The 13,269-nt window shown below is 42.0% G+C and overlaps 1 protein-coding gene across 2 annotated transcripts; it reads left to right on the forward strand.

Annotated features, from left to right (window-relative positions):
• Window positions 1–746: 746 nt before the first annotated feature.
• On the forward strand, window positions 747–9,635 carry pcsk9 (proprotein convertase subtilisin/kexin type 9). 2 transcript variants are annotated; one of them, XM_023792807.2, is made up of 13 exons: window positions 762–882; window positions 983–1,041; window positions 1,304–1,495; window positions 1,649–1,772; window positions 1,881–2,014; window positions 2,970–3,111; window positions 3,212–3,408; window positions 3,517–3,700; window positions 5,294–5,464; window positions 5,566–5,714; window positions 5,837–6,002; window positions 6,290–6,462; window positions 7,850–9,635. In XM_023792807.2, the coding sequence occupies exons 3-13, from the start codon at window positions 1,337–1,339 to the stop codon at window positions 8,042–8,044; spliced, it is 1,794 nt and encodes a 597-aa protein (XP_023648575.2). In that variant the 5' UTR covers window positions 762–882; window positions 983–1,041; window positions 1,304–1,336; the 3' UTR covers window positions 8,045–9,635. The 2 variants fall into 2 exon arrangements, with proteins under 2 accessions (XP_023648573.2, XP_023648575.2); XM_023792805.2 differs by having other exon boundaries at window positions 747–1,041.
• The last annotated feature ends 3,634 nt before the right edge of the window (window positions 9,636–13,269 follow it).

Consider the following 13,269-nt stretch of genomic DNA (forward strand, 5'->3'; position numbering starts at 1 on the left):
CATCCATCATCTCCCGCTTAATCCGAGGTCGGGTCGCCGGGGCAGCTGTCTCAGCAGGGAAACCCAGACTTCCCTCTCCCCGGCCAATTCATCCAGCTCCTAAATTCAATTGAATTTAATTTTAAAGTATATTTTACATAGTAACTTTTAAAATGTATGCCTTCATAAACTAAAACGTAAAGGCACCAATACACTGTAATGTATTAATGTTATTAATTTCAATATCGGTATGCTGTTCACAGTAAATACTTCAATTGCTTAAAATCATTAAATCATTCACTGACTTAAGCTATGTAAAATTAAACATTCAACAATATCTTAACATGGTAATGGTATTTAAAGTACTTATGTGCATCTACTGTGTGAGTTATAAGAGTATACTTTATACTCGAGTTAAATGTTTAATACTTTTCCAACACTGCACGTTCATTGGGTAAGTGAATGTGAGAAGATACGTGCCTGAATTCGCCAATATGACAAAAAAAAAAAAAGTTGGCCGCATTTTACACAGATTCATTTTACAAGTTCAAACTCAAACCCGCTTCCCGAAAAATTGCAGATGGAATGCAAACGTACTTTTGATAAGACAAAGCAAACTTCCCATAAACAGAGCGTGAAACCCGACTCCTTCATTGTACCAATTCACAGGTACGCATAAGGTCGGATCGTCCGATACAAACGGAGTGGCGTGACCCCCCAAAACGTCACTTAGTCCCGCCTTGAGGGATAGCCCTTAATCAGGCAGAAAGTGTCAGAACTGTTTTCATTGCCAGCAATCTTTGCCAACCCCACTTCAGTGGCCGCAATCCTATACACACATTGAAGAAAGAATATTTTCTCTGTGTCAATTTAACCATTTGTAAAATGGGAGCAGTTGTTACCGTACGCATTATCACTTCTATTTTCTGCCTGCTAATTTGTGGCGTGTTTTCCGAAGATTACACTGATGATGATAAGATGATTATTTCTCTTATTCTGCAAGATGATACACAGCCAGAATCTGGACGGGAACCTTCTGCAGATTTCTACAGGTGCCAGAAGGTAGGATACCTGCTGCCCAGGGTCAGCAGATACGGACCCGTAAATATTCCGGTTCTTAAGTTATTAGTACACATGCTATGGTTTATCTTAATGAAACTGCCATAATAAAATCTGAATGCTGTCTCTGGTGTATTTAAATTGTTCACGTTGTTAAATTTTATAACATTTGCTTGCACATACACAAATAGCTCAATATTATTTTTTTTCACCATACAACTTTTTTAAATGCATAATTCGTGCTTCCTTTACGTTTTGCGGCCAGGATGCGTGGCGGATCCCCGGACAGTATATCGTGATGTTACGCGAAGGGACTCACGAGTCCCAGGTGGAGCGCACTGTTCGGCGGCTACGCGCCAAAGCGGCAAAGCGGGGATACCTCATCGAGGTGCTGCGGACCTTCTCAGGAGCCTTTCATGGCATCCATGTCAAGATGAGCAGCGATGTGTTGGATCTGGTAATGCACATGGACTTCATCAGTCGGCTACATTACAATTTAGTTAATATTTTGTAACTTTATCTAGGGTTATTTATGCAAAAGTGGGACAAGTGATTTAGAAAAATATCAAATATATAATTATATATTTTTATTCTAATGGTGTTTCTGCAGGCTGTGAAATTGCCCCACGTAAAGTACATCGAGGAAGACTCCTTCATCTTTGCTCAGGGCATTCCCTGGAACTTGGACCGGATTGTGCTGACAAAACATGCTGCGGGGAAATACTCACCGCCGAGTAAGTTTACACCTAGTCTACGCTCCTTATTCATACGGTGCGCTTTCTCAGTGTAACGCAGGTGCAGATGTCCAGTGAGGTAGCTGAAGGATCTCTGTTCGCCCTCAGATGATGGTGAGCAGGTAGGGGTGTACCTACTGGACACGAGTGTTCAGAGCAACCATCGGGAAATCGAGGGACGAGTTCTGATCACCGACTTTAATAGTGTGCCAGAAGAGGACGGAGTCCGCGTTCACAGACAGGTTTGTTCTTAATAAGTGCTGCGCTTGCAAAGAATGCAGAGACAGCAGATTTTTTTCCAGATTGCACATTAGCAATCGTTACATACACCACCATACATTATATGGACAATATGTGTCATGCTGTATAATGAATTTTACAATGTAGGCTAAACTCATTTTAGACCCAGTGGCATTCCCACTGGCGTAAAATTACATGCACTTTTACACGGTGTAGTTTGGGCTGAACACCATCAGGTGGCAGAAGAGACATAAAAATGACTGGCTTTAAAAAAAAAATAAAAAAATCATGGGATTCCGAGGGGCTGTACCGGGTGCAGTTTTGTACCCTCATTCAAGCCCATAATTGAGATAATGGATCAGACCAATTAAGCTGTCTTCTGAAATTATTAGGTGATAAAAACACAGCTGTCAAACCTGTACATATAAACTGCTTAAAAGTTATAACCTTGGATTGCTTTCCATAAGAAAGTCAGATAGTAGCACAGGTAATAGGATGGATTATACCTTAAGCCTAGTTTGAAAGGTAGACTTAATGGACAATGGCACGGTATTTCCTATGGTGTAAATTATTACAGACTTCGTTTTCAGAAAGGGGTGCAATTTTTGTCTCTTGATAAGAAAGCCAGGTGTAAAGTTCAGGTTCAGAAAGTACAAATCCAGATCATGTCTTTGTTTCAACCAACCAAAAAAGAGTCACATTGACGGAGTACTCAATTGGTTGGTTGAAACAAAAATTTTGGTCTGGATTTGTACTTCCTGGACCTGAACTTTCCACCTCTGATGAAGGCTAATAATTTGCTGAACGAGCAAGATGATATGTTTTTTTTTTTTAGTTTATGGGACATCTTGATGCAAATCAGATTTGTGGCTGCTAATGATGAATGGATATTAAGTTGGTTAAATATATATAGCTGGATGATCCCCCTCCCATTTTGACACTCGTTCTCTCTCATAGGCCAGCAAGTGTGACAGTCATGGCACCCACACAGCAGGAGTGCTGAGTGGGCAGGGTTCAGGCGTGGCACGGGGTGCCAGCATACGCAGCGTCCGTGTGCTGAACTGCCAGGGAAAGGGTACCGTGTCCGGAGCCCTAGCTGGTAAGGGGCCAAACCAGCTACGTGAAAACATTGAAAGCCACCAGGCAATAGCCACTTGCTAATCAGCCAGCTGAGTGACCGTTCTTTGATTGACTTTCAGGCCTGGAGTATGTCCGTGCTTCTGTGCTGGCCCAGCCCTACAGCCCCCTCATCGTTCTTCTGCCCTTTACTGGGGGGTTCAGTCGCACTCTTAACACCGCCTGTCGGGAGATGGTTAGCAATGGCGCGATCCTCATTGCCGCAGCAGGAAACTACCGCGACGATGCCTGTCTCTACTCGCCTGCTTCGGAACCACAGGTAGCTAGCTATAGTGACCGGTATTCATTCAGCTTAATGCCAAGATGGGCCAATGGTAGCTGCTCATGGAGATGCTGGATACTTTTCTCACTGTCCTCCCTGATACAGGTGATAACTGTGGGTGCCACCAACCTTGCTGACCAACCCATGAACAAGGGGATACTGGGGACTAACTATGGCCGATGTGTCGACCTCTTTGCCCCCGGAGATAACATTGTCAGTGCCTCCAGTGATTGCCCCACATGTTTCACTGCCAAGAGTGGAACCTCACAGGCAGCTGCCCATGTGGCTGGTAAGATCAGAACTAATGTAAGGGTTCTCCTAAGCTGATGAGAACCAATTTAAGCTTCATGCATGGAACTATTTATTATTCTGTTTTGTGCTTGTATAGTTTTTAACACAGAATAATTATTAATACCAATACCAGATAGATATAGTTACTAGGGTTGGGGCCATACTGGAATGCATTCATCAATTCCAGTCCAAATCAGGAAATGGAAGTGGAGTTGGGAAAAAAAACTATTGGGAACAGAATTGGAACTGAATTTGAATTTCAGGGAGATTTTATTTCCAGGTTCCAGTTCCATTTAAAGTCCAGTTCTATTTCTTGATTTTGATTTGATGATTTGATGAAAACATTCTGGAATAGCCCCAACCTCAATAGTTACCAAATTATAGTTATAGTGAATTGGAGTTGCCCAACTCCCTGTGAGCACACCTGTATGAATGAATGGTGTGTGAGTGTTGCCCTACGATGGGTTGGTGCCCCATCCTGGGTAGTTCACTCCCTTGCACCTGTAGCTTCAGGGATAGGCTGTGCACCCCCTGCGACCCTGAATAGGACAAGTGCGTACACAAAATGGATGGATGGATGGATGGAAATATTATGCTTTGTGTCTAATTTGTGCCTAATCTAATAGTATACTTTTATGTACACCTAAATGCTAATAGAGAATAGTGTGAGTGCTCAGTGACTGAGGGGGTCGTTATGGTTGCACACCTCCTGGGCTGAGGCTTTGATTGCTGCCTGACCTGTGCATGTGGAGTTTTAAAGTTCAGCTGTGTATCCTCGCACACTGCATAGACATGTGACATACACCATAAGGACACAAGTATTGGGACACCAGCCTGTCCAACAAAGCACTCTGAATCAAAGAGCATTAATATGAAGTTGGCTCACCCTTAGTTGCTATAATAGCCTCTGATCTTCTGGGAAGGCTTTCCATTAGATGTTGGAACGTTGCTGGTGGGATTTGCTGCCATTCAGGTTGGACATCGATGTTGAGTGATCAGCTCCCTTTCTGTGAGCTTGTGTGGCTGCTACCTCACAGCTGAACTTGCTCCCAGATGTTTCCACTTCACAGTCGCTTCATGTGAGGTTGACCAAGGCAGCTCTAGCAGGACAGAAATATGGAGAACTGACCTGTTGGAAAGGTGTCCAGTGGTGTCCAATGATGGTGCTGGGCTGACTAACCTATTCTGTATGACCCCCCCATTCTGCTGCCATTGATGCTGGAGGTTGCATGGCTGTGCGCTTAATTATACACCTGTGTGTCAGCAGTGGGCGTGGCTTATGTGGCCCAATCCTGTAATTAGTCCGGGTGTCCCAGTATTTTTGTCCATATCATGTATGGCGGTTTGCCCATGCTGTGACGGACAAGCATCCTGCAACATGGCACACTCGGTGGCTCCAGGTTGCGACCGTACATTGGCTGTTTAATTAAAAAAAGGAAGCTTGCAATTTTTGCAGAAATTTAGTTCAGAGTTCCAAAAAGCACTTGCACTGAAGCTGGAGTTTAAGCTCAGATAATAGAAACCAAAATGGAAATTATTAATACTCAATGGTCCTCATCTACTGAATCTAACGTTATATGTCCTCTTTTAGGAATAGCAGCTGTAATCCTCAACTCAAATCCCAACCTCACATCCACCGAAACCCTTCACCAGCTGCTACAGAACTCCGTCAAGCACGTCATGGACTCCAGTGCCTTCCCAGAGGAGCACCGCTTAGCCACACCCAACATGGTGGCTGGACTCCCCCCCTCCACATCTAAAGGTCAGAGTTCACATGGGTTTTAGCAGTGGCATGACACAGAAATACTGAAATGCACACGTAGGAACTGCTTCCCTCCAACGGTGGTCTATGTACCGTCTCAGGTGGTGGGTTGATGTGCCGTTCGGTATGGTCCCCAAAGTCTGGCTCCTCAAGCTTAGACATGGCAGTAAGCTGCTGCCGTGCTGGAGAGGAGATGTTTAGCTGCTCCAGCTTCTCACCCAGCGGTGTTCGTTCAGGAGATACCATCCATGTGAGTGTTAACAGTATTCCACAAATACCTAGCATTTCGAAAAGAGCCTCTACAGGTTGTGCAGATCGGCAAACTGCACAACAGAGTCCATGCCAACAATTGTTTATTTCTGTCTCTGGCAGGAGCGAGATGGTCAGAAGGAGTGTATCGCTTACAACGCCTATGGAGGCCAAGGCGTCTACGCCATTGCCCGTTGCTGCACTTGGGAAGGTGTGCATTGTGAGGTGAGGTCCAGCCAGCAGCAGGGTGAACAGGTGGAATGCCCCAGCTCAGATCACCATCTCATGGGTAAGACCACTTCGCTGGCCTATTTAGGTTATAACGTCAGTTACTGTATATTATGTGTATTTTGAGGACTTTGGCTAAATGAGCATATATAATATAGCATTAGCATAGAAGCTAGAGCTTAAGTTGATGACAAACCGAAGTGGAAACGTTCTGCAGCACATCAAATTGTTTTCCCTCAGCTCTTAGTAAACCCGTATCTACCTTGAACTTGAATCAATCATCAAACATACCTAAGTTGCACTTTTTAGTCATCTCAAGAACCAGATGACCTGAACTTTCCCCCACAGGTTGTGGCTCTCATTCGGTTTCCGGGGCGGCGGTTGACATGGCTCGCCCTCTCCACGGTGACAAAAAGGCATGTTCCGGGACGGCGGGCATGACATCCCACGCTTTGTGCTGCCAGGCCCCCAGCCTGGAGTGCCAGTTGAAGGAGCACACATCCCCTGGATCTACGGAGCAGGTGCATGACGACCGTTTCAATTATGGAAAGTAGGGTTAACAAATTCTCTGATCATCCATTCATGCTAAACTAGTCCATCCTCACTGCATTCATTTGACTGTAGAAAGCTTAGAAGAATCAACTTGTTAAGTCTGATGTGATGTGTGACGTAAAACTGTTTTGGGGCCATAGCTTTTTTATTCAGCAAGGTGAAAAGGGGGACACATTTCTTTCATTCAAGTTTATAAAAGGGCAAAAAAATAGATGAAAAAGGGGGTAGCAGTAATAGACTCTTATGTGGCTCATGAAAAAGTTACTTTAATTGAAACAAACTGATGAGTGTAGCTGTTCTCCTATGAGTAATTATCGGTACATCAGTACACACTCGTTACATTTTGGTTCAGTATGCACAATGAAATGAATAACACAATAATTTCTTGACACAGGTAGAACCTAAATACTCAAGTAGATGTTCAGCATGGAAAAATTATGCTAATTGTGTCTGTGAGTTTGTTAGGCTAGTCCTGGTTACTGTCAGTTATAATTGGTGGCTTAGGAACATTTTGGTTTCCAATAAAGTACACTAACAGAGGAGAGAGTAATCGATAAAACCAAGACTGTGCGTCGGCTCTGTTATACTGAACTTGAATATGTTGCTGAAAACACATCCAACGTATTAACTCATGTTGAGATGACATCATCCGAATATGTGAATGACCGGAGCAAGACAAAAACCATCTTTCCATGGCATTTAAGCAAATTCAGCTATAAACCGGTGACCATTCTTGGTAGTAGAGCACAGGGGATTTAGTTCATTACGAATATTATGATATTTTCATTTTAAAATTTTATCTATTTTTTTCAATGTACAAATAACCGTGTGTTTTTATTTAAACATATTGGTGGACACATTCCCATTGGTTAACAGCTTTTCCATATTGTGATTGTGGTTTAAATATTAAATAATCTCAGAACAAATACTGTTTTCCCTACTTTACCAAAATTGCACTGAACTGGGAACCCAAAACCGAGGTTTGCACCGAACCGTAAATATTGTGTACCATTACACCCCTAATACTAAGCATGAAAAAAACTGTTAAAAATGGCTATTTCGTTTTATATGGTCAATTCTTTAGATTTTTTTTTCAGATCAATTAACATTGTGGCATATTGCATTGTACCTGGGTTGGCTGCGGGAATTGTCATGTGATTCAAACAATTCATGACAAGCGGAGAGTCATAATTCTTGGGTTATAGTTACTGGATGCTGCCCAGCAGAGACAGAATACCTCATATCAGTAAATGATAAACAAGCTTATCATGCCTCAATCTGAGGTCCTTTCATTAAAGTTATGCAACATGATATTTTCAGAGGCATTTTTGCATTTTCCACTCTCCTGTGTGTCAGGTGGAGGTTTCCTGTGAAGATGGTTGGACATTGATGAGCTGCAGTGCCTCGTCCCAGGGAGCAGTGACTCACGGGGCATATGCCAGGTGGAACACCTGCCTAGTGAAAAGCTCCGGGCAGAGGAATGAAGTCACTGTGGTTGCAACCTGCTGCCGTCAGAAACAGGCCCCTGAACAAGCTGCGAGTAAACAATAACCGGCCTGTCCACCATGGGACTCAGCTCCGCCCTTCGAGGGCCTTGGAAAGGCTCTTCAGATCATCTCTGCCTTTTGTCATTGCATGTAAGCTGTGTATATTCACATAATGGCATTATGACCATAGAGGCTTTGCCTGAAGAGGCACACAGGGACCATTACGTTCCCAACGGCTCCTTTTCAGGCTTTCTCTTATTTGAAAACAACTAGGGAAAAGACATGAGGCAGTTAATATCTGGTTAAAAACCCTGTACATTGCTATTTGCCATAGAATGTTTGCATAACAACAAACCGAGTAATATGATGCATATTACAAGTAATTAACACATGGGAATGTATCGTATATATAACAAAAATTGTTTTTTGAAACAAGGTGGCGCAGTGATTAGCACTGTTGCCTCACACCTCTGGGACCAGCGTTCGAGTGTCCCCCCATGTGTGTGGAGTTTGCATGTTCTCCCCGTGTCATTGTGGGGTTTCCTCTGGGTACTCCGGTTTCCCCCCACAGTCCAAAAACATCTTGAGGCTGATTGGAGTTCTTAAACTGCCCATAGGTGTGTGTGAGAGTGGATGGTCTGTGTGTGTGTGTGTGTGAGAGTGGATGGTCTGTGTGTGTGTGTGAGAGTGGATGGTCTGTGTGTGTGTGAGAGAGTGGATGGTGTGTGTGTGAGTGTGCCCTGTGATGGATCAGCGCCCCATCCTGGGTTGTTTCCTGCCTTGTGCCTATAGGCTCTGGACCCTCCCTCCCCCCACCCCCCCCTCCCCGTGACCCTGAATAGGACAAGCAGTTATAGAAAATGGATGGTGATATATTAAACAAAGATTTTTACTTTGTACTGTTTGAAGGTACCAGCAGGTCTGGTGTTAATCATCTGTATTGCTCTACAATACTGGTGCCTAGTGGCTATTTTTTAAAGATAAATGTTGAAATAGTCTCAACATGCACATGCTGTCTGGCCATTATAATTCAGTATAATCAGATACTTAAATTTTGTTTTTTAGGTCACTGTGGCATAGTTAGCAGTACATTGTAATGCTATTTTTCTCTCAGAATAGTGAGATGTGTTTTATCTTATGACTGACTCAATGCCTTTATCTAGTTCATATGGAGTTTGGTAAAACAAAATGAAAACCCAACAGACCAAACAAAACCCAAACAAAACTAAAGAACTTCACACTGTTCTTTGTGTGGCACACTGTATTTAAGACTTTATGGGAAATCCTATTGTATATATGACTTTTTTAGGGCTTTGCGTGACAACTAGAAACTCTATCCTGCGTATGGTTTTTATTTTTAATTTTACTTTTAAATTGATATTGGCATTAATGTTCATAAAACATGCCATCATCCAAACTAACATTCACAAGGGCATCTGACTTGCGAATCTGACTTTCTCAGATACTAAACTCATTTCCTTTACTTACAGATAAGCAAAAAAAATATTGTTGAGATGCTCATTTTTCACTTTTGGATTGTAATATAAACAAGCGTGCATTTTGTCAACCATTTGTATTGCATTCATTTTTAAATAAAATCAATTTAAAATAAATTATTGTTTACTTTGTATTTAATAATAAATTCATTGATTTTCCTTTTGTTCCAAGGTGAATCCATTCGAAATCGCAAGAGTGAACTAGGCCTATGCATTTTGTCAAAATTGCTTACTGTACAAAAAGTGTTTTCAAAATTACAAGCCATTTTGTCATTCAAAGGAAAGTGATCCAAGGTGATAAATTAGACCTAGGTCTAATAGTTAGTAAGAAGTATGCATTTCACTAAAACTGAAGAGAAAAATCTCTACTGCTCGGAATCCTTGATCACCAATGAAAAAAAGAATTCTGCGATTGAACTCAGCCATAATGCGTGTCATGTCTGTGGCGAATAGTAGAGATTGCAACAGCATATATGTTTTATTCTGACCTGCTCGTACCCATGTGTCACACCCCCTCCTCGTGGAAATGCCAGTTCGCCAGCGGCTAGCGGAGCCACCCGCTTCGCCCCTTTAAATCCACGCCATACCTCGCCGTACCGGGTGAGGTATCATTGATTCGAATGCAACCTGACGCTGTCTCTTGTCCAGCCCTGAACCCTCGAACCTTCCTTCCTGCCTGATCCTGCTTCCGTTGATCTCACCACCTGGCTGCCGGACCCGTCTGCTTGGTGACTCCGACTTTAAGTAATAGACTCTTACGTGGCTCAGCTGTGCATTTGACAATTTGAAAAAACACAAAACTGAAATACTTCTCAATAGCATCAATTCCACCATAACCCAGAAATGCAATACCAGTGTGTATCTTCCAAAAACATATGTGTTACCTGCATTTTAGCCGACTGCGACCCTGTACTGCATAAGCAATCAGAAGACGGATGGAAACCCCCAGTAATAAAAATGAAATGCAGCACAAAGCAAGGCATTCACGTGCCAACTTCACAAGAATTGCAGTGTATTTATTTACGAAAGCCCCAGCCTCTAGAGAAGGCTTTCTGAATCCTTCACTGTTTCACGGTCTTCTTAAATTATATTGATCTCTCTTCGCTTCCAGTTCTAATCAATAGACTGATGGCGAAAACGTAAGACATAAAAAAGCCATAAAACACAGAATTCCACAAAGACTCAGGCCAAATAACACCCAAAACAGTCCAATAGCTCCTACTGTTGACCAAATACAGTCTTCACGGAAGAACAGGACAAGTCTATAAAATATAAATCGTTTCTGTGTTAAAGGTGAAGAAACACATATGATTCTAAACTCACGATAACAGAACAGATATCAGAATAAGAAGAATAAGAAAGCTGTATATACAATGACAGCAGTATTCTGAACTCACCAGGGTTTAGCTATAGATAGCCTTAATAACATTAACCTAAATACCTCGACCAGCTCTGCACACTAGTTCTGTTGAAACCCATGCAAGTAATTCTATTTTACAGACATTAACTTAGTGCCTAGGTGCAATTATCCTGGAAAAAAAAACAACAAGAATCAAGTACCGTGAAATGCTGGTATCCTCCAGAAATGACTTTGAAGTCTGCACACTCGATAACACAGGCGTAACATGCTGCTCATATTTTAAGAACTGAATTAATATAGTACATAAACACTCCTGGATCATCCTGTGCAGAGCTCCCTCTCCTTGAGTAGTCCAGTATAACGTCAGCACACCTGATTTAGTTCATTACAAGGCTGAAAATTGAAAATTAGCTTTTGGTTAAATACAACAAATACAGGAACCACTGTGGGTAGTAACTACAACATCTGCAACCCCTGCTCAAAAAGGTAAAACCCTTGGGTATAAAGTATATCAACAACCTTATATAATATTTTTGTTGCTTTAAAAAATATTAATAAAATAAAGAAAAACAAACTAGGGAAAACAAACTTAGCACAGGTACACTTGCACACACGTTTAACAACTGTCATGCCACATCTTCACAATTGCTGATATACTGCTCTATATTTTAGCCAATTTTGCAGTCATTTTGTCTTATACGTTTTTTTATTCAAATTTATTCATACTTAAGCTTTGATTTTTCCCACTGTATAGCACATTTCATCAACCATAATCCAGGACACAGAGAAAAGCCATTTCACTGCACAGTGGGACAGTGTATGACTGTGTATTTGACAAATAAAACTTGAAACTTGAAAGAACTTTTAACTTGATGTTAGATCTCTTCAGCTAGGGAATAAAAACAGGCATTAATTAATTTTGTAGTACACAATTTCCCCCCTGAAGATTTTGTGCTGTATTACACGCTGGGCACTGCAGGAGCCTGAAAACAAGATGAAAAAGCATATTGCAGGTGCTGCAGAAAGGGAGGGGTTGCATTCAGCAAATGCTGCAGTGTCAGTTGATGAGGGCTCGTGCAGCTCTGTGCAGTGGGCAGAAATGGCTGCTGGGGGCAGTGACCTGGAGGTGCAGACACTTCACCCGAATTATTATTTGGGTCATAATATGAAAAATCATAATATGCAGCAACAAATAATTGGCAGGTAGTTTCACCAACTGAGCAGGAAAACCAAAAATCAAAGTAAAAAAAAATGTTTTAAATCACTTTATTTGTTGTTCAGCCATTCATGTTACTGTCTACAACAGTTCACCGTTATAGTTACTTTTACAATGGATGAATTTGCAAATTGTAAAAATGCATCATTGTACATTAGACCTGTTTTGCTCTTTCCTGGATACCATTAGCCACTCTTTAACTAAACAAAAGGAAACATGGGACCTGTTGGTACAACCATATATGCTGCATCAGACCCAGTACATAGAATACAAAACTCATCATCGCATCCAGGTTGTAGTGCTAAAATTATAAGGCATTCTTCAGTGCAATTCTGTCCATCCATCCATCCATCCATCCATGCCTGCCTCTTCCAACTACTTATCCTGGTCAGTATTATGGATGTTGTATTTTTTATTCTGAGCCACACTAATTCCCACGCTGGAATAAAAAAGTGGAAGAACAAAGTCTGACAGACGAACAATAAGAATATTCAACCTCAGAATATTTCATGTTGTATCAGGTAATATCAGAAAGATATTACTAATAGAGGAGCAATTATTGTATTTCATAATCTGCTTTTTTCCCTCTTATATGGATTACAGAGCCAATCATAGCGCTTTTATGGAGCAAATTCAACATACCAACCTTTAGCACAAGTACAGGCAAGAGGAGTTTGCCGGAGGTGGACGTGGGGGGGGCTGCCTCGTGAAGGGCAGGGCTTTGATACGCACACACATCCCCTGGCCTTGACAGAAAGCATGGCGTGACAACAGGTCTGCCCCAACTTACGATCCCAGCAGCCAATCAGGTGGGAGAGGCCTTCATCCTTGGCCACTCCCGCCGATGGTTCTAAATATTTGGATTCCACGACAGGAAAAGCTCTTCACAAGATCCAAACACAAAGAACTGCCACGCCCACTCTCCACACAGGTGCTGGACGTTTCACGCATGTTAAAAGAAAATGGGAGCAAATCAATGGATGGAAAGAAAATCCCCCCCTTCTTTTGCTGCAGTAGAAACGGGGCGGTAAGGAGCCATCAGGCAGAATTCATGATCAACAAAACAGCTTTGTTACGATATTGTGCATTTAACTAAAAAATGGCAAAAAAAAAAATTGTCGGCCATATCTTACTAAGATAAAGACCTTGACTTGGAGGTAACTATGACTTCTACAGCTGCAAAAGATTCATCGGCAAATCCTTAGTAGTTACTATAC

Source organism: Paramormyrops kingsleyae, chromosome 15 (genome assembly GCF_048594095.1).
Source record: "Paramormyrops kingsleyae isolate MSU_618 chromosome 15, PKINGS_0.4, whole genome shotgun sequence".
NCBI lineage: Eukaryota > Metazoa > Chordata > Actinopteri > Osteoglossiformes > Mormyridae > Paramormyrops > Paramormyrops kingsleyae.